General features: G+C 41.7%; 1 protein-coding gene across 9 annotated transcripts in view; it reads right to left on the bottom strand.

Moving 5' to 3' along the window:
- Positions 1–18,335, bottom strand: part of LRCH1 (leucine rich repeats and calponin homology domain containing 1) — a 137,898-nt gene extending 119,563 nt beyond the window's left edge. For all 9 annotated transcript variants that reach the window (XR_012671958.1, XR_012671959.1, XR_012671960.1 and 6 more), the window contains exon 1: positions 17,932–18,335. Coding sequence is in view for 4 of the 9 variants with exons in the window: in XM_075139581.1 (XP_074995682.1) it covers positions 17,932–18,175 (244 nt within the window). In the remaining 5 variants the exon portion in view is untranslated. The remainder of the gene's footprint in view (positions 1–17,931) is intronic.
- Between the last annotated feature and the right edge of the window lie 3,759 nt (positions 18,336–22,094).

Genomic DNA, 22,094 nt, shown 5'->3' with positions numbered 1-22,094 from the left:
GCCGGCCGGGGGTTCGCCTGGCGCCCCGAGCAGGGACCTGTGTCCATTCCCCTCCGTCGCCTGGGTCTCCTCCTTCTGCCTGGTGGCAAGAGGGCAGGGGTTCCTCCGCTTCTTGCGGAGCCTCCGTGTGCTGCCCTCGCCTCAGGGATGGCAGGGTGCGGCTCCACCAATCTATCTCTCTCTCGCACTCCCTGATGCTCCTTAGCCTCTCCACTTCCTCCTTCAGCTCTGCCACCAGGCTGAGCAGATCATCCACCTGGTCGCAACGCACACAGGCATCGTCTCTGCTGCCCTCCTGTACCAGGGACAGCCTCAGGCACTCCCTGCAGCCGGAGGCCTGGACAGATGTGTGTTTGCGTAGGGGCTCCGTCTGGGTCGCCACGTTTCTCCTGGCGATGGCTTTCGGCCGAGTGGATACCATGGCCAGGTCCTCTTCTGGGAGGGCAACGACCACGAGCTGAGCTGGCCTCTGGAGCCTGGAGGGGGGCTGCGCCCTGCTTGCACGCCCTGCCGGCGCGAACTGCCGCGCAAACTGCCGCGCCACGCCCTTCTGACGCGCCACGCCCTGTTTGCCCGCCCTGTTCGCCGCGCTCCGGGTCGCTCGCGCTCCCTGGGGGCTACTCTTCTACCTGAGGGGGTTCGGCCGCCGTCCCTCCTGGCCCCGCCCACGCTGAGTCAGAGCTGCCGCTCGCCAGGAGCTCACTCCTCCGGCTCGGGGGAGGGGGGCTGGGGCTCCCTCTCGCTCCCCTGCGCTGTTGCCTTCGCGGTTTTCGCCGCGGTTTCGCCGCTTCAGGAAGGGTCCCCCGGCGCGATCCTCCGCTCCGGAGCCCTTCGCCTCGGTGGCTTCGAATGAAACGAAATGGCGGGTGCCCTGGGTTTTAAACTGCCGCCGTCCCTCCTGGCCCCGCCCACGCTGAGTCAGAGCTGCCGCTCGTCAGGAGCTCGCTCCTCCGGCTCGGGGGAGGGGGGCTGGGGCTCCCTCTCGCTCCCCTGCGCTGTTGCCTTCGCGGTTTTCGCCGCGGTTTCGCCGCTTCAGGAAGGGTCCCCCGGCGCGATCCTCCGCTCCGGAGCCCTTCGCCTCGGTGGCTTCGAATGAAACGAAATGGCGGGTGCCCTGGGTTTTAAACTGCCGCCGTCCCTCCTGGCCCCGCCCACGCTGAGTCAGAGCTGCCGCTCGTCAGGAGCTCGCTCCTCCAGCATCTTTCACTCATTTTTAAGTATCAGTATGCTCCAAAACTTGCTATTAAAAACTTGCCTAATTTATGGACAGTTACCAACACCTCTTTCACAAGTTCTTTAAAACTGTTTAGTAAAAGCTGACATTAGCTCATCATCTACATCCCTTTTCCAAGTCATCACTGCCTGAAAACAGAAGCTTAGACAAGACTACCAACAAGACACCCCTTATGAGGAGAAAAGGCCAATATAAGACTGTTGGAAAAAACAAAGGAGTACACACATTGCAGTACAAACATACACTACCTAAAAGTTCTTTCAAAATAAAATTCAAGCACAGTCTCGCATAAAGCTGGAGAAGGAAGGGAAGACAAAGTATGGAAGAAGAGAGGGAAAAAGCGGGAAAGAGAGTTCTCTTGAGCTCTAGGCAGGAGTCACATGTTAGCATGGTTTCTCTGTGAAACACCCAATATATTATGGTCTTGTATGAATCTTTGGAGCACAGTGGCTGAGGTACTGCCAGAGCTAAAATTTGGAACAAAGACGTGAAAGTGTGGAAGGAGTAAACGAGTCCTTTCTCTCTTTATCATCTACATTTTCCTTTTCTCCAGTTCATTCAACCTTTCTTTTCATCCATTAAAAAAATACTTATTTAGTTAAAATATCTGAAAAATGTTTAGGTGCAGCTGTCACATTCTACTAACTACTGGCATCTGCACTTAACCCAAAGTTTGTGCTATAATAAGCCAAGCCAGCTTTCATCACTAATACGCTTTTCTGACGTAGATGCTTGGATCCTTTTCTGTTTGTTCCGAAGCCTTCCTGAACTAAGCCCCCAACTCTATTTTTATTGCCTTAGATATGGTCACCTGGACATCAATACCACCAATTCACCTTAAATAGTAAGACTGTTTGGCATATGCAATTCCTTTTATATCACTGATACTTCTAAAGCTGGTCTTTATGTACGGCTGTAGCACCAGTACATAAAAAAATCTGATGTCATCTGCATTCCACCAAGGGTGGAGGCAGACAAACACTTTCTCAAAATGAGTTCCCAAGAAATCCACATTTCATAAAACCAAAACATCCTGTTTCTATAAACAGAATTGTCAAGCAATCCATTCTAGAACGGATACTCAAGGAGGAATTCTTAATTAAAAAGCAACTTTTCCTGCATTTGATTTAAAACCTTCTTCAACATTAGAAGTAACCTTGATTTTTATGTCCCTAATCATATAGCAAAACACCAAAGGAGACATAAGTGTAAAATTATTGCAAAGAGAAAAAAAATACTTTGATATCTTTAAAAAACACCGACAGAAGCTAAAACTTGTAGACTACTGAAACAAATAATATTTTATAATCTCATATGAATATAATGTCTACTAGAAGAGCCTTTTTGATTTGTTTACACCAGAACATCAGTCATTTTGATTTGGTTGTACAGTGTTAATCTGACATCTACTTAGAGAAACTGAACATCCTCAAGAAAGTTATTAAGCATATCATATCAGAAAATTTTTAATTTATTTCTTCACAACCCAACATCAGTCAAGATTTTCTAGATTTTCCCCCTGAGAATACAAAGCCACTGCTGATAAAATCTGCAAGTGATTGATGTTAACGGTGCTGTAAATAACAGCAAAGCCAAGTTATAGATACATGAGGACCTGGAGCACATGGTAGGTTAGACACAATCAAGTTCATATTTAACCCTGTCATATGAAAACTTAAAAATACAACATGGAAGAATGCTATCATAGTCTTGGGAAGTGATAGCGTAAGCTTTGAGTGATGATAATCACGAGCTCCCACTGACTCTAAGGTGCAAATGACTATCATGGAAGTTGGGTGCATTAACAGCAATTATTGATAAATAAGCTGAACACACATTACCCCACTGACAATATCTGCAAAACACCTCACAAACTGCTGTGTCCAGTTGTTGACTTAATAATTAAGTGAAAGACAATAAAAAGGTTAAAGTACCCAAAAACCTATGAGGTTTCACGAAATTACAAGATTTGGGATCTGAGATCATATTTCAAAGGTTTGTCTGCTTAGGACTGACTCACAAGCCCTTGCAACATTCACTACAGCAATGTAAGATATTAGCACCTCAACTCTGCCCCCCAGTTCTCTGTTGGCGGTTACCTTCCCTAGAACAGGGGCAACGGGTGGAATCGTGCCAGCTCCTCAACACCACAATTCAGAGCCTGTCCTGCTAGCTTAAATCCATCTTCATCACCATTTAGTCTTGTCACCCTAGTTAGATAGGCAGTACCTTTCAGTAGGAAGCTTGATGGACAACTGCAGTAACATCTTAAATCAGAGTAATAGGAATTACCCCTCATTAATCAAAGCTCTTAGTTTATTAAAGACAAAGGTAAAAGTTAATTTATAAACAACTGCAGAAAAGCGAATGTCTGGTATAGTGGATTAGCTGATCTAGTAGTTAAAGAAGAAAGAACAAATGACCAGAAGTTGAAGCTAAAATACAACATAGTGTGTGTCATTTCTTTTATTTATTTCCAAAGGAAATATATTATTAATCATACTATTATCACTGGCATACTTTAAAATCAAGACAGTACATATAAGCCATAAATTTCTGATCTAGATAGAAAGACTCAGTCAGGGAAATTTATGGTCAGTATTAGGCAGAGGGTCAAACTGTATCAATATAAAAGTCTCTTTTAGTATTAAGACATATCAATTATTCCATGCTTCAACAAGTATAGCCCTCTAGCCCCAGAATGAAAACAGCAGCATGAAATAAGGTGAGATATTCCTGTCGTTCTTTACCAGATGTGACTAAATATTCTTGAAGTATTAGAGAAATTCCTCTAAAAGAACGCAGCTTCTGTTAATAAAGTAAAAAACCTTAACAGCTTACTGCTCTCTACCATTTTCTTTTTTTGTAACACAGGAAAGACATACAGTGGTTATACTCACATAACCTTAATTTAATAACTTAATCATAATAATTACCAATAAAATAATATATTTCTCCCTATGTCCCAACTTCTTTTGCACATCTTGATTGGCCTACCCTCAGGCTATACCTATTTCATGCATCAAAGAAGGATTCAGAAACATATGAAAAAGTAGAACTGTAACATGCATAAAGTAGAGTAGGTGAAACATTTTTTTATATAATGCATTGTGTGTAATGACATAATGTAAATGCACTAAGACTGAGCACAAAAGATACCTGGTTTTTTTGCAAGCTGAATTAATTACAAGCAGAAGAATACCTTCTAACTGCAAATATTTTTATTTTTCTATGATGAGAACACTGAAAAATAAGATGCCTTTGTTAAGAGACAAGAAAGAGAAATTTTTACAGTCTAATTCCTTCAATTACTGTTAACTGAGAAGTTGACTTATCTTCAGTAAGTACCATATCAAAAATAATTTTTAAAAATAGGAAACATTTTATAAAACTATTTGGCTAGAGGTTGTAAGCAAGAAATGTAAACAGCTTAGACTACTTCACCATCAAAACATGAAACAAAAGATTATGTTTTAGAGGGACAGCTGTATTTGGGACAACCAGCAAGGTTCTGATTAGTCCAGGTAAGCAAAATTCAACCTTTGTGCAGATTGAGCATAGGTATCCCACAGAAGCTAATCTGGAATTATTCTTTTTCATAAATGGTTTAGAACAAAAGCAGTAATTTTGAAGGTAGATAGGTCTCAAACATTAGCACTGATACAGAATTAATAGTCTTTGCAGAGTCATTCACTAGTCTGGCCATCTCAAATTTGTGGGATCACAAAGTTGATCAGAACTCATTTTATTTTGGCCGTATTTCCAGACTACTGTGTTAACAAGCCTTACACTGCAAATTTAGAACACAAAAAACCAATACTGATTTCTCAGGAGATTTTAGAATGAGTGTTTTATAGATGTTTATGAACTATGTCTAGAGCAACACTGATTCTCGTGCAGAATTTGTCCATGCTGATTTCACTCACAAAAAATGAATATAATTGTATTTTTATACAGATTCTAGTCAGAAAAGCTTTACTTTCCTGCAGCACCATGCATCATTCCCACTTGTTCCAATAAAAAATTTGGGGGAAAAGCTAACATATTTGGGAGGGATGTAGAGGGAAGCAATATCCAGCCTCTTCATAAGTCTTCTCTTTTTCAGACCTTTTACTGATGTAAGATTTTTCAGATTTAAATAGTTAGCCTCTCATTATTCTCCTGACTATTCCAAACTCCTGGTTATGTAATCATCCAAACTATTCAGAAGCCTACATTTATTATAAACACACATTCACATATAGTAACTGGTATATTTGTTTCGGGGGGGGGGGGGGGGGGGGAGGGAGGGAGGAGAGGGGGGGCAGGCAGTTTTTGCTGGGGTTTTTTGGTTTGGGGTTGTTTTTTTTTTTCACTTTTAAAGGTAAATCCTACTATACTGGATAGAAGCATAAGGAAACTTCACAAACTCTTTCTATTCCCTGCATGTATAGCATTAACTATGATGCTCGTGCTTCACTATTCCCATAGCAATACCATGATTTATTTCTTCATTTTAGAGCCTTTCCCTGCAGAGGCTAAACCTTGCACTCATTCTTACTCCCCTTTAACGAGTACTTGTAGAAAAGCCTCTTTTTTTTTCAGGCTACCATTGCTTCATAGATAAACATAGCTTAAATTTTTCTGATAAACTGGATGTTGGAAAGATCACATGGCCACATCTCCCACAGCTTAACTTTTAAGTGCATAACTAAAATGCTTCAGTGAGACTACCAATTACTGCAGTTATGTTACTACCGCACAGAACTGTTCAACACCAAACAGAGCTATAAGATTCCAGAAGCCATTTTTAGCCTTGGGCACTAGGCCAAAAATAACCTTTGCAGTTCTCTAGAAAGCCAAATGTACAAAGATATGAAAACTGACAGAGGGAGTACAGCACTTCTTGCCAAAATACTGATTTTTTTTTTGTAAAGTTAATACTCTTTCATATTACCAGATTCTTAACTGATTGCAAATCTATACTGACATTCTTTTAAAGACTGACTATTTCTGAATCGTACTACCATGCTTCTGTGCCAGATGCTACTATGAAGTGAGCTCTTCGTTTCTGCGTTGTGTTAATACATTTAAAATCACTCCCAGGACTTAAAACCATAATGAAAGCTTCAAGGTTTACAACTTTACTACTATCCCAACATCTTCTAGAGGAAAGCTTCAATTCAAATGCCTCAACATCCATTCTTCCAGATATCTTACACTGTGTTGATTGAGATGTAAAAATAAAAGCCAGAGAAACAGTTTTCCTTTCACAGTTTTGTCCTTGATCTGTTCCGAGATCTGGGTTAAGCCATTCAAAATATCTGTTCCTCAGTTTTTCCAATCTGTAAAACCAGGGATAATCTGCATCATTACAGAACAATGAAATAACTCACTGAGAAGAGCAAGGTTTGCAAGTTAATTTTTAACAGAAACATAGAACAAGGTCTATGCCAAGACCAACTAAAACTAGAAATCACCTCTTAAAGTCATTATATTAACACTCAATATAATTACATTAAAGGCTTTTAAATTAATCAAAATACAAGAAATTCAAAAGACTACTTTCTCCACCCTTAGAAGTCCCTGATTGGTTGGCTGAATGTCAGAGTTACACACAGCACCCTTTAACATAGCAGTAATAGCTGCAAAACCACGATACAAGAGAATATACCAAGAGAGAGGCTGTCTTACCTCTAAATTCCCTTACAAAAATTTTAGCAAATTGAAGTTATTGGATATTTTATATTAGCTCATCTTTTTGTTCAAATCATAAGATCCGTACCACTTGCATCAAAGATTTTCTTTGAAGAGCTTGCCATAGATCACCTTCACATTTCATGTTGAATTTGAATAACCACATGGGAAAAAAAGAGGGCAGTTCCAAAGATGGGAAAAAAATTTTTTAAAGAAAAACAAGCAATTTCAAACTCAGCAGCCTTCTTCACCCCCCCAAAAGACCTCAGAAAAATAATGGGTGAAACTACACATTGTCAAACTAACATGATAGTTTTCCATCAAATTTGAAAGCTCAGATGATGAATGGAAACATCCATTATAATACAGCTATAATTTGGTAACATACTCTATTAGTTTCTGCACATTTTGACTAAGAAACTACACCATCTGCTCATGAGAGATTAAAAAACAAATCAAGAACTATACACAGTGACAAAGTATGTTGATGTTGTATACACAGAATCATTATCATAGAATCATTAAGGTTGGGAAAGACCTCTAAGATCATCGAGTCCAACCATCAAACAAACTAGGTACTGGTACGGATAGGTCTGAAAATAAGACAAAGTATGGAAACATAAAACATTTTAGATGGACCACACAAACAAATTCTTGCTCATACATCTTCAAAAACACTACCAAGCAGGGGAAAATACCACCTCTGGTAAAACTTGCAAGTGGCAGGACATAGAATCACAGAATCATACAGGTTGGAAAAGACCTCTAAGATCATCGTGTCCAGCCGTCAACCCAACACACCATGTCCACTAAACCATGTCCCTAAGTGCCTCATCTACACATCTTTTAAATACTTCCAGGGATGGTGACTCCACCACTTCCCTGGGAAGCCTGTTCCAAGGCCTGATCACTCTTTCAGTAAAGAAATTTCTCCTAATGTCCAGTCTAAACCTCCCTTGGCGCAACTTGAGGCCATTTCCTCTCGTCCTATCGCTAGTTACTTGGCAGAAGAGACCAACACCCACCTCACTACAACCTCCTTTCAGGTAGTTGTAGAGCGCGATAAGGTCTCCCCTCATGTATGAGTGAGAAGAAAAACAAGTCACTAAGACAAAGCAATCTGACCTGGCTGGTAAACGAAACACAGGCAAAGAGTGGGCATTCAGCCACACTGAAATTCAAATCTTGGAACAAGGATCGCAGGCAAAAATTACCGAGTAGGGAAACAACATTGTACATAGTGGAAGGCAAAAAGACAGTTTTCTTGAACTGGCATGAATTCAAGAAAAGATTTAAAATAAACCCTAGCAACACAACATACAATCAGCATGGGAAACCTTGGTTTAAGTTTCTCCCCTTAATCCAATCACAGCTGCTGTTTAATAACCAGGTCATCTTCCCCCTGCCCTCCCCCAACTGCTGAGAAGGCTCCTTTCATCTTTGACCGAAATCCCATCCCAGCAATCTTCATCACTGTCTGTATTCCTTAATTATATAACATATGAATGACACTTCATTCTTCCTCCTTCCCCACCGAATACACAGACAGCTTTGTTGTTACTACACTTGCCATGCCTTAAAAAGACTGAATCGAATAAATTCAGCTAGGCCTCACTATTCTCAAAATACAGTAATATAACAATGACAATGGTACAACCTGTCAAGTATTCAATAGTTTTACCCCCTATTTCTCCTGTCACTAAATTTATAAACAGTTAAAAGTTCAAACAGTAAAAAAAAAAAATGTTAATAATAATTTCACTTACCATGATAGCAATTTCACTATCTTTAAATTCTGACACAAGGTTCTTACTATACATGAACTGTTATATTTGTATTTTGGGTATCTTGCCTTACTTCCTGTAAGCCTCATCCAAGGGTATATTCTGCTCCACTTCTTTCTTTGGATTAATCTCTGATTCAATTTCCTTTTCCTACCCCATTTCTTGCCCATTTTCCAAGACTTCTCCATCAGTTTCAGTGATCACCAATTTATTTTTGCGCACGCATTTTATAGACCTGTTTCCTTCTGTTCACCAAACAATAGATCCAACTTGTCATTCATTGCTTTTCTCTTCATATTTAAACATGGAGGTTTTTTTATTTCTCATCTGATTTTTTTCATTTTTACTTTTTGCCTGCCAAATGTAGTGCTACAAAGGAGTGATGCCACTGCAAAGAACACAACGAAAGATGCAGACGTCAGATGTTAAAAAAACCTGACATGTCTATATACACATGATAAATCAAAGTGAAATTGTCGTTTGTAGTTACTTTGCTACTTTTGAAACATACTACTCTATATTATAATCTACAGTATAAAGAAATCAAGGCACATGCCATGTTTAAATATACTTCCAAGATTTTTTTTGCTGAATTTAGTTTCTTTAATTCAAAAAATTATTTACCTTAAATCTTCCACCCACTTATTAATGCCACCTGTCCCAGCAGTGTCTCCTTCTACCAGAAAGAAGTATTTATAGGGCTGCATTAGTAGAAAACACCTAACTAGTCTATATAGTTACATCCAAAAACTAGAAATTAAATCTGTTACCAATCTTGGATTTTACAGCACTTAAGTTTTGGAAGGAAATAAAAGTTCTATTTTTAAAGCAGGTGTTTCAAGTCTACCTTGATATTGGCAACATCCACTTCAAAAAGGAAGGATTATCAAGAAAAGTGCAGAAAGAATTGTAGGGAGACACAAAACATTTATAATCTTTACAAATTTATAATTTTACAACATTGCAAGCAGTTGATGTATTTCAATAAATTAATCAATTGAAAAACAGGAAAGCTAACAGACAACAAGTATCTTCCGACATACTTTCCTGTTTGTTTAGTACAAGTAATTCCCTTCATTCTACAAAGAGTATTTCCAAACCAAGAAAAACAAAACCACCTGTACAAGTTCACATCCTCCAGACTCGATTACAATTACTGCAACTCACAACAAGGAATAAAATCACCCAGCTACAGAAAACCAACGTTTATCCATTCAGCAGCACAGGTCACTGTTAACATGGTGCTCAGCTGTTTTGCTCTTATTCTGCTTCACATAAAGATCAATTCAAGACCTCTATCCAGACATTCAAAACCTCTAGCTACTTCCAGTAACTTCTCTAACCATACCTAGAAGAGCTACGTCACATGGGCATCATGAAATTATCAGCTAGCTTTTAACTAAAGGAGTCAGAATTCCCACAGGCTCAGCTGAACATGAAACATTTCATGCAGCTTCAAAAGTGAGTGCAAACCTCAGGCTCCAAATTAAATGCAAAACTAACCCTCACTTGGCTCTGCCAACATCGTCGTCTCACTCACAAGTTTTGACTTTTTTTTTTTTTCTTTAAAAATATTTCTCCTACTGACTGGGATAGAAGGACAAAAGACTGTTACTGTTATTTCTATTTTTAAATAGTTAGGAGGTTTACAGATATTATGGTGTTCTGCACCATACAAGGAAAGAAAGGGATAAAAAGGCAAGCTGGCCAGCAAGACACCCTTAGGGGAAAGAAGCTGGGAAGAAGCATTAGAATTTTAGAACTGAACTCCTCCCACAAGGACTCATCTACCCACAAATTTAGTGGAAAGTAATTATTCCTCCAGAAGCTTAACTCCTCAGTACTTTTCCAAAGAACTACTCTGATGTGTGTATTATACCTTGCAAAATACGGTCAGCAGAGAGCAGTCAGAAGTCAGGAGCCACAACACCCATTTCCACTTTTGACAGTGATCTGCACGCTGAATACAGTGATAACATTTCTGGCTCTTTCAGTTCTACACACGGGAGAACAATAAAATGGGTATGCTATTTTCATAATTCTGGTCTCAATAGAACACATTAAGGATACCTCTCTGGTTTCAGAAGTGCCATTTAAATTATTTAATTCATATTGATTTTAATTATGAATTAGGGATCTAACCAGCTTGGGAATGTTCACAAATCTAGTAGATGCTTACCAACAGAGCTAGCAAGAACACGGCAGGCAGAATGAACAGTCTGTGGCCTGGGCAAGTTACTCATCCTTCCTAGAATGATATGCAAAACATCCGTCCCTCCAGTCTTGGTTGCTCTTGCAACTCTGTAAGCAGCAAAAATGTCACTGGCTTTTCCTTCTGCAGGCAAATGGATGCTAAGCTTCCCAAACTTAAATTCAATTAATCTTTTAAAGTATGAATTTTAAACTATTGTTTTTAGCATAAAGCCTGTAAATGTCATGTATATTAGAGTCAAATAATTTTCTCCATGTTTATCTAATTCTCTGTTCACGAAATTCTAATCATCATTATTAACCTAACTGCTCAAGAAATCCATTTTTCCTCAGTTTTACAGATATCAGAAAAGTATCCCAAGCCATTACAGTCAGCCAAGAATATACAGCTCACCTCCCTGCTTATAATCCTTTCCCTTCTTTCACTTCCACCACTTCATATATTTTCACTAAGTACTTCATAGATTTTCACTTACTTTGTATGACGCTTCTGCCTTTAAATAGTACCTTCTTTCTATCCATTTTCTTGTTCAGACCTGTATTACATTGGCATTTGCCCCCTTCCTCTTCCAAGTCACTGTTCTACTGGGCAAATATTCATTCTACTTTGTCATAGCCAATTCTACCCTGGTCTCTTCACTTCACACAAGTATTTAGTGTTTTCAAAACTCTACATATAGTAACTGTATTAAGATTCACACTGTCTCTCCTGTTTTACAGATGTCTAAACCAAGATGTCTTCTGTGCTGTGGACACAAAAGAAACAGACCAGGGGAAGGAAGAAAAGGAGGCTCACAAACCATGCAGGGATATTTGGCTTCTACCTCCCAGAAGGCCTGTGATCATATGCGAGTGGATCCTCAAAACCAAAGTTGTTCAGCTAGAAGCATTTGAAAAGGAACCCGTAGTACCTTTACTACCATTACAGCACTTTTAGAGCTCTGAATCAGTCTTTTCCAAGGCAGATGGGCCAAGAGCACACAAAGTGCCATTTCTACAAAAGCAATCAGTTTTCATCCATCTACATGCACAGCATGGCCAAACATGGCTTTGGCAATTCTAGGTAGAGCTGTTTAAAAAACATACATTGGAAGTTAACTTTAAGGGTAAAGGTTCAATAAACAGCTGAGCTTACTCCTGCTGAAATTGAGAGGTTTCACCCTCCCTCCTATCATGTGATTTCTAGCCTGTCATCTCTCCTACCTCTTAGCCCTTGCACTAGTTTTGAAGCTTCTCTATAAACAAAGCAAGCTAGCCAAAGAAGAAACAAAAAAACCACCACACTGGGGAAGGAGACAGACACACATACAGAGTCACTGGTAGAAAGCCATTAATCTGCTCAAGCCACATTCTGAAACAGTAACCAGGCAATTGAGTACTCCCTAATTTGTTTCATGCAACAAAAGGCACTCTGAGCTAATTCACTTTATTCTGTGACGAGAAGAGCCTAACAGCACCTGCAAAGTCACTGACTGCATTTCAGCTATGGGGGCATAAATCTCCAGACAAAAGAGGTAACTTTCAGAAGCACAACTGATTAGACTCTACATAGCAAAAGAATTAATAGACTCTTTTCAACAGGAGTCAATAGCCTTGATGTTTATATGATCCACAAGCAAGGACATACTCAGACTTGGGGAAGAAAAAGAAAAAAAGGACCAAAGGGCTTTAAAGGGTATTCTGCAGTTATAAGTTGCTAAGCACGTCTATGCTTCTAAAAAATTCATTTAGTTCGATAAAGCTCTCTCACAAAGCATTGCTTATCAGAAAAAAAAGAAACTAGAATATGTTAATACAGAGATGTCCAGACAGACCACATTATGAAGTTACAGTCTGAAATTGCATTTATACTGTTGGATACATAATAATGAATACAAAATGGATTTACTTTCATTTTTTAGCCTTGATATAAAAACACATTATATAGTAATCTCAAAAAAGAGTTATATCCCATAAGTTTTGGCTGCAGGGTAACATTCAATTTATTTGTGAGAATAAACAAACATACTTCCTCCTCTCTCCCTGTCCTAATACACTTAGGATATTATTTGTATAAGAGAGAATAAGTAAGGTTAGAAATCTTCAAATAAAGACAGCAAGGTTGTAGGAAGGGACTGACTATTGAACATAAAGAAGAAACAGTTTTATTCTTTTTTTTCAGCTTTAAAATTAAAGATGTTATTTTTATTGATATGAGTTTGGATAAAATGCGCCAAATGAAAGGTTCTCAAGAAGCTTCTTCCAAAAGAACCACAGTGTAGTCAAAATATGAATTCAAGATCATGAATTACAACCTATTCAAAGCATTAATTATCAGAGATAATTCTTAAAAGGAGAGGGGCATATCAAATCTCTTTTTTTCCCTAGTGACCAAATAATAACCAAATTCGAAGGAAGCAGTAGCACAAACAAACTAGTCTGTATCTGTGACATCCTTCCCAGTACAACTTGCATTTATAATAAGTGGAACCAACTGCACATCTACTGCTATAATTAGGAGGATTCTCAGAAGTGAAGGAAGAATTACATTAATAAAGGAGCTGGAGAAAATCAGTGAGAATAAATTATGCAATCTAATACACATAGTTGTTTATTTTTTAATAAAATGGTAATAAGAAATTTTTTTTTTTTTTAATTATTAGCAAAGAGGACTGAAAGGAATATATTTCACCTGAACCCATATCAATCCCCAAAACAAGAAATAAATTTTTCAGAAAGACAAGCAGAAAGAACTTCAAATTGTTGGGTACAAACAAATGCATTCCTGGACTTAACTGTGATGGAAGACAACTTGTAACTTCATTATTTATTTTTGTTTTCCTTTACATGATCCTAGAGGAAAGCACTTAGATGTCAAAACTCAAGCTGAAGTGCCCCAAAAACTAAAATTAAAACTCTACAGATTTTCAGATAGTTGTTCAGGTGATACTGTGATTTTTGGACCATCTTGAAAACAAATCCGCAGTTATACAGTCCAAACAACTATTTCAAAGATGCTGCCAGGCCAAGGTGTCTTCAACACAGCATTGTCTGGAGAGCACAGTCCATTTATGAACATTTTAAAAAACAGCAGGTAGGAGTTATTTTGTCTAGTAACCATTCTAAAAATAAATACATATTCCTTCCAGAATTTCATACTGTCCAAACTAGCAATCAAATACTTCAATTTTTATTTCTTTTCAAACAATCAAACACCTGATTAAAAAAAAAATTTGCTTCTCTCCCACATCATCACAAGCAGCAGCAAGTAATCCTTCCTCATGTGCCTAACCCACACAATAGAAATGGATGAAACAGGTATTCACCAGAAAAGATTCAAAGGATCTGTCTTCAGAAATACAGCCAAAGCCTACAGAAAGAGGTTGAAGTGATACAGGCAGCCATGGTTACACATTTAAGTAACAGCTTTGGGGCTTTTTCTTCTTCTTTTATAAACTAACATGCTTCCAGCATTCCCAGTGGTTTTGAGGAACATAATTGCATACTATTACTTAAGAACTATGTGATTACTGTGCCACTGTCTTCTGCATAACCCAGCCTGTAATAAAAGTGATAAGAATAGCATTTATTATTTTGAAATGTTTTTTGCAATGCATACACACTGATGTGGTTTAAAATATCTGACTAAACTCAAGATACTTTACATAGAGGTTTTATTTTCTTCTAACAGTACTGCACACCATGCAAACTCCCTTCTGTGCGCAAAGATACTGCCTGAAAGTTCATCTAACCAGGTCACTCAGCTCTTGAGCAAAATTTTCAAAGACTGAGGAAGAAACGTCCTATCATGTCTCTGTAAGCAAGATGTATTCAATGCAAAGAAAAGTCACAGAAGAAAAATGCATACCAAGAAGCTGCACAAATAGAAAGTGACAAGTATAGTTAAGCCTCTACAGTTACTATGGAATGTAACTGCAATAAGAACTAGAAAAGTCAAGCAATTCGGTCCCAGCTATTAAAGGCAACCAAGCTACGTCCCTTTTGTAAGTGTATCGATTGCTATATAAAATCTGATTTCTAATTTCAGGGAAAAAAAATAAATGAATGAACAGAGAATTTAAAGTTTAACACTTCTGTCTTCCTCAGACCTACCTAAAGCACTCAGAACTTTTCTAGAAAACAAGCTTGAAAATATTTTATTTGAGAGTATCTGTAGACCATCATTTTCTCAATCCAAAAATACTGCCAGTATCTAATGCTAAAACACTGTCAAGATGCAGACATGGTTTCAGTTTTCTGAAAATCCCCTGCTCCTCAGATCTCTAAACTCAATCCCCCAGACTAGTCTTCTCTAAATCAATCTTATTTTTCAGTGAGATTGGCCCTCTTTAGCAAAAAAAGCTTTAACAGTGAAAGGCTACCCCTACCCCAAACACCAAAGTTTCAGGGCTTCAGAGACATGTCAGCACATCAAATCCAAAAGTAAAAGTCACTCGTTGCAGGGACATATTCCAAGTAGTACAAGAAAGTACTGTTTTTATACTATGCACATTTATGGAGAGGAAGCAAGAGAGAAAATTCCCATCAAGAGTTTGCCCCGAGAGCTTCAGAAATCTGGGCTTAAGCCAAGCGTCTCTTCTGTTTATATATTCTACTTATGTAATGTAACAAGTGAAAAGGAACACAGATTTTTCGGGAATATATCAACATACAACTTAACTCACAAGGCAAACAATTCCCATTAAACAGTTACAACATGCTGTTACAAACAAAAATATAAAGTAACTATAGATTAACACATGGTTCTCCTAAAAGGCAACAATGCAAAAAAGGCTGCTGCTGGTACAAGATTGAGACATGGGCTGCTCTACACTGCTGTTTATACCAAACAAAAAGAGAATGAAAATCCCATTCTACATTTAATTTCATATTGAATATCTTCTATGTAAACTCCAACAAAAACACATTAATGCTTGAAGGCAAACACCACTTTTTTCCAGAGCTCTCCTCCAAATAGAAAACCTACTAAAATAAGTAAGCATGGTACAAGCATGTACTGCCTATACATACAGCACGCAGCTCATGCTCATGCAGAACACACACAATATACAAATATTAACTTGTAATCACTGCCAATCAAAGAATTTTTTCCACTACATAATTTTGTTTTCCAACAGTCTGGATCAGTATTAGGTCAAACCAAACAAGCTAACTTTCTGGATTTCCAAACTACTTATCTCATATCACAGCATGTCTTTCATTAGACTACAACTTTAAAAAAGAAAAGAGAGAAAACATCTTGCTTGGGGAGACAAGTTGACAGTCATTCTTCTAGCTGCATACAGTTCCACTATCATGCCTTATACCTTTCACTATCACATCTGTTACAGAGTCAGTTAATGGTTAGCATGGCAATTCATGCTACCAATTCACGGTAGTTTCATTCATCAAGCTGCCTTCACATTTCTCTTTTATTGATATGATGGCATAGGTGTTCATACAGACCACTGTGAAATGCATTCAGCAACAGCAAACAAGTGACAGAGCTAAATTACATATGACGTCTACTACACATGCGAGAGATTACTCTGTTCCCTATAGCCGGGATAGATACAAATATGCAGTAAGCACATATGCCTCCACATAGAGAAAGGCATAAATACCCTCATGTGCAGGAGTAGTTGAGAATTTAGGTTCATGTTATCACATGTTTGCATGCAGGTATAGCACCTGCTGTTTTGTGGGACAAGAACAAGTAACTACTTGTCTGCTCCTTTGCTGTTACAACACAACTATCTTCAGCAGGCAAATGGGGACACAAAAGGGCATGTGGAGGCGGTACACTAAAGATCTTAGGAATACACTAATATATTCTTCTAGTGCGGGTTTGTACTGTTCTACCTAGTGACACTGTGCAATGGATTAGGTTCCAACTCCCAGCACAAATAGGGGCAGGAAAACAGATATGACCCTTTGTGGGGGTCTGCCCCCTTAGGTGGGAAACAAGTGTGCTTCTTTTCATGTTGGAAGGAGGGTGTGAGGGCAAGATTAACACAGACTGCATACACCTCCCCTCACTACTCCTGCCTGCAGGGTTGTCAGGCCTGTCCCCTCTGCAGATTTATGTAATGATGGTGTCCCCCGCCGCAGAATATGTACAGTGCCTGTGGAGATAGAGATTTCTCTCCACATGTGCCTTGAAAGACTGCATTGCATACAGAGCTGGAACTATGGCTACATGACTGTAAGGATACAAGGGTGGATATCAACCCCAGTGTCAGACAAGTAGCATTTGTGAAAGGCAGCATGCTCCCTGGGGTAGCTGCTGAGCAAAAGTGTTCCTATGGACATGTCTCCACCTGTGGCGTGCAAATAGGTCAGATGTTCACAGGCACATGAGTGTCCTAACATGGTTACATACAGACGTGCATCCCCTCCATGCCAGATGGGTCCACCTACAAGCAGCGGGACAGAAGGAGCAGGTATCCAACCTGGCACACGTAAGCATTCCTCACGCAACCGATTCCAAGGTGGGCTGGCTGCCACCTCAAACCTCAGCGGTCAGGAAAGGGTGGCACAGAAATGCACATTCCCCAGAGGGGGAAGAAGACAGGTGCGAGCAAGAATTCTCCCCCCCCACCACCCCCCACACTCCCCCAGTGTGCCACGGGGGAGCCAGCTCTGCCTCACCAAATGCGGGGAGGAGGAGTGGGGGGGGTGTGCAGCTATCCAGCCATATGGGAGCAAACACCTACCTCATACAGCAAGGCGGAGGGGGGATGAAAAAAAGAAAGAAAGGACAGGGTCCAAGCACAGCTAGGAGCGGGCTCGGTTTCCGTGTGAGGACGGGCCCAGGGAAGAGCGAACGCCTCATGTCACGCAGGTTGAGTGAAAGGGTAGGGAATGGGTGTTCTCCTCACAGAGACACTGGGGGGCACCAGGATGCCTGAGGGGGCGGGGGGGAAGGTGGGTCCCCCGGCGATCGCCGGGGGACCCACCTTCCCCCCCCCCTCCCCGCCCCCTCAGGCAGATACCGGCGCCGGCCGCCCCCTCCGCTGCGCGCTCCCCGTTCCTCGCTGGCCTCACCTGCCCGCACCGTATCGGAGAGGTCGTGGCTGAGGGCGGCGGCGCTGCGCGGGAACTCCTTCAGCTTCCTGCCGCTCAGGTTGAGACCCCCGGAGTGCGCCGCCTCCTCCAACGCCCGCTCCAGACCGCGGTTCAGCGGCGCCTGCAAACCCAGCGACCCGCTGCCGCCGCCGCCCACCCCGGCCGTTGCCGCCGCCAGGGCAGCGGCGGGGAAGGGCTGCGACTCGCCTCCCAGTGTCGCCATCTTTCCCCTCGCCCGCCTCGCCGCTGGGGGTACCCGAGAGGGCAGCCGGACCTGCCTCCCTCCCTCTCTCCCTTCCTCCTCCTCCTCCCGCTCGCTGTGGTGGCGGCGCCGCCGCCGTGGAGGGGAGGGGCAGGCGAACGGCCCGGGCGAGGCGGGCCCACTGCGCATGCTCCGCCTCACCACCGCCCCCTCCCCCCTCCCCGACACAGCGCCCGCGGGCGGTGCGCGGGGTGGGGCACTGCGGCGCCACCTAGCGGCGGCGCGCCTGCTGCCTCGCGCAGCTGCTGCTGCTGCAAGCGCAACTGTAAGTGCAACTGCAATTGCAAATGCAACCGCATGCAAGTGCAAAAGGAGGGGTGAGTTCTCCCTTGTTCTTTATCACAGCATACCCACCGCCTTCTCTTTTAACGGGTAGCCCAGGCAGTCTGCCCGCCCACCTGCTTTGGCCCCTTCTCCCGGCATCCACCGAAGTCATTTGCCACGCTAACTGCGCTGGCAGGCTCGGGGGCTGGATGTGAAGCAATTTGTGGTTGGGTGGCGTGAAACCACCGCGCACGCATGCAGGCAAGCATGCAAGTGCTCAGGCGGCGGGCCTCATTTGAAAATTAAAAACTGCAGTGGCTGTTGCCACTGAACTAGGCCCTGGGGAGCATCTGCCCTGCGGAAGGCTTTTCTGTGACTTGCTTTTCCCGCAGGGGCTGGTTCACACATGTGCATGGCCCCCAGGGCCCAGCCTGCCAAAGAGAGACCTTCAAAGGTGTGATGTGTAGTGACAAACCAAGCACAGGAACCATGATCAGTTCAGTTTTCAATGGAATAACCTTTCTGAGGGGGCGAGGGTGTTGGTTTTGGTTTATTTCCCCCTCCCTTTCTGCAGCTTTGCAAAGCTGAGTCCAGGAGTGGGCGAGGAGGGAGGCCTCATGTTTCCACAGGGTTTACAGGATTCAAAGCTAAAAAAAGGACTTGGACGTCATCACCCATGACCTGTATTTTACAGGCCATTACATTTCATTCAGTTACCCTGTGTTGTGATCAATGGCTGATGTTAAACCAGAGCCTTCCCGGCTCCAGGAAGTTCAACCACTGAGCGCTGCAGGGACAAGGAAGATAGAATTGCCACAAGGAAGTAACTCTCAGTTTCTGAAAAACAGGAGAGATCATAGCAAGTTTAGCAGTCACAAGAAACAGCACTGGTTAAAAGGGAGAAAGGGTGTTAGATCTTTTCACATAACAGCATCATAATATCCATTAAAAACTTGTTCTTTATCATTAAGATACACTCTCAGTATCAGCATTTTTCATGGTAGTTTGATATACATTGCATCACTGCAGAAGTGTTGCAGGAAGCACAACAGCATTTTTAAAGAGCCTGCCTTCCATTAAGGAAAGAGTTGTAAGGTTAGATGGGTAGGAGGGGGATTATTTTACTGTAAGTACATTTATACTGCACCTAAAATATAGGCCCTGAGCTTAAACTCCAGTCCAAACGCGAGTTGGACACACCAACAATTGCCAGTTCTTCATGTTTGATGTGGAGATCTTGGATTTCGCTATGACAAATTCAGTGTCCTACCAGTCTGAGAAAATTTTGGGTGCACCAGAGAGTGATTCTTGACACCATTCCTTGGAACAGCCCCTAGCCGAAGAGGAAATCAACAGTTACCGCATCAACAGTTGTGCCCAGATATCACATGACTTTTGACAAAGCTTGTTGGTGGGTTTTTAAGATAGTTTTTCCAACAAATTTTCACTAGTCGCAGGACATTTTGGATTTGTTAAAAGGCTTAATTCCAGCTTGCGTGCAATCTTTGCATTGCTGCTGGAAAACATAAAGGAGCAGATGAATAGCTACATCTTCTCAGCGACTTAAAGAAAAGTGTTGATGAACAGTAGTTCAAGTTGAGTAAACTGAATAAGAGCAACTCCTAGGCTTCCCTTACAATGGACATTTTTTTAAATGCACGTTTAATGAACTAGGTGCTATATTCTTTTACGCTTAGAGAAGTCTGAAATATCATAGGTTTTACAACTCAGTAAATGACTTTGCACAGATTTCCTGTGTATTAAATTACCCAACATCATGGAACTTTATTTTGAAACTAGTAATATAGAACTAAACATTCAGACAGCATATCTGCAGAAATAATCTTCCAGCATCAGCTCTTTACAGTCAGGTAGCAGGCCTGTCTTTTGGTGAGGTTTAGTAAGTTTTCTCACCATTGGGACACCATGTTCCTTCCTCCCCCACTTCTGGTAAGACAAAATGATTTCTAGTGCTGATTTTGATAAAAACAAAAAGGTTTTTTTTACTCTTCATTGTCTTCGCACCATGCCGCTAATCCTGGGGTTTGATTCACAGCATCTTGCATAAGGGAGGCTAGCAGCAATACCTTTCTCAGCCCCATTTGAAGGACAATTCATCCTCCTTTGCAGGAGGCACCCAAGGTGCCGAGGAGCCATCAGGCCCCCCTGCACGCAGGCGGGCACAGGTGAGCCCACCTCGGCTGCCCTGTTGGGCTCACAAGAAGGTCCTGTGGCTGGCAGAGGCAGAGAAGTCAGCACAGCATTCCCCCTTAAGACACCCAACATCAGGACAGCTAGGATATAGAGAGGCTGGGGCTATCCTGGTACATGGTCTAGCAGGGGTTAAAGATGTAAGGTCCCCCTTATAGCAATGCAAGGGCACACACCAATAATCAGGGAGCAAGTCTGTTTTAAACTGCTTTTTGATCTGAGCGGCTGAGGTGCAATGCGGGCATGACCTGTGCTTATCAGATACTGCATAGAAACTCCTGGAAGTAGCACTTTGAAGGCTGCTAACGTTATCAAGACTGTGGAGGGGAAAAAAAATATAGCACTAAAGCTGTATCGTCTTGACTTTCTGTCTTCTCCGCCTGAGCGTTGTGCCAGATCTAACTCCGTTCCTATAAATACAAAGGATCAGAAATTGAAAACACTACAGAAAAAGAAAAGATCAATCATAGCAGCACTGGTTTGCTGTCCATGCAGATGCATATAAAAGGTCACACTCCATATATTGACTTTGGTTGAATGACAAAGTGGCACAGCAGCTAAGCTGAGCTAGTGGCAAGCTGTCACTGAAAGCAGCCCTTCCATTCCTTGCCCCCAGCTATGTGATCTTGCCAGTTCCTATGTGACGGTATTTGCACTTGTCTGACTCTTCAATGAGTCCTAGAGCAGCTTAAAAATTAACTCTAGAAGGAAAAGAAAACAGTGGATGCTCTTTAGCAAGCAAACACAAGTGTAGCAGAGGAGAGAAGGAATGCAGAAGGAAGACTCATGGGTGTAGCAGAAGGAAAAGATTGCAGAGGTGACCATTCTGCAAATTGGGTCACACATAATGGCTGTGACAAGAAAAATCCTATCAGAGATGTACCATAGCTGAGGGAGACTGTAAGCCTTTGAGTCTCAGAGTGAATTTCTACGACTTTAAATTGGCAGAAAAGAGGCAAACAACAAGGCCCATGTGGTTTGTGAAGATCAGAGTTGGGTGAGGGCTTAGGTGCAGGGAGCTGGTGCCTCACGAGGTAGCGCGTGACCTCAATGTGGAGTACCTGTCCTGTACTAGACACGGGACTTTCACAGGGGGGAGCGGGAGAGCCTCACTTTACTTCAATGTACAGACATTTACCTCATGCTCCATGTGCTCTAAGACAATCCTGAAGAGGCACTATCGTGGAGTAGCTCATACACAGGGTACGCCAAGGCTTTCTTCACGTGAATATCCCAGGGGGCAAGCTGTCTGGTGTGGAGACAGAAACAACAGACGAACACTAAAAGTCAAATGCCAAACAGAAAGTGGTGTCACTCAACTTGCAAGGCTACCTCCATTTGGTGCAACACAAAACAGCAGTCACAAGTCAGAAAAGCCACATTATACATCCTTGGTAGCATGACT

This window comes from Calonectris borealis, chromosome 1, assembly GCF_964195595.1.
Source record: "Calonectris borealis chromosome 1, bCalBor7.hap1.2, whole genome shotgun sequence".
NCBI lineage: Eukaryota > Metazoa > Chordata > Aves > Procellariiformes > Procellariidae > Calonectris > Calonectris borealis.
The sequence above is the reverse complement of the archived record's forward strand: the minus strand, read 5'-3'. Positions and strand labels throughout refer to the sequence as shown.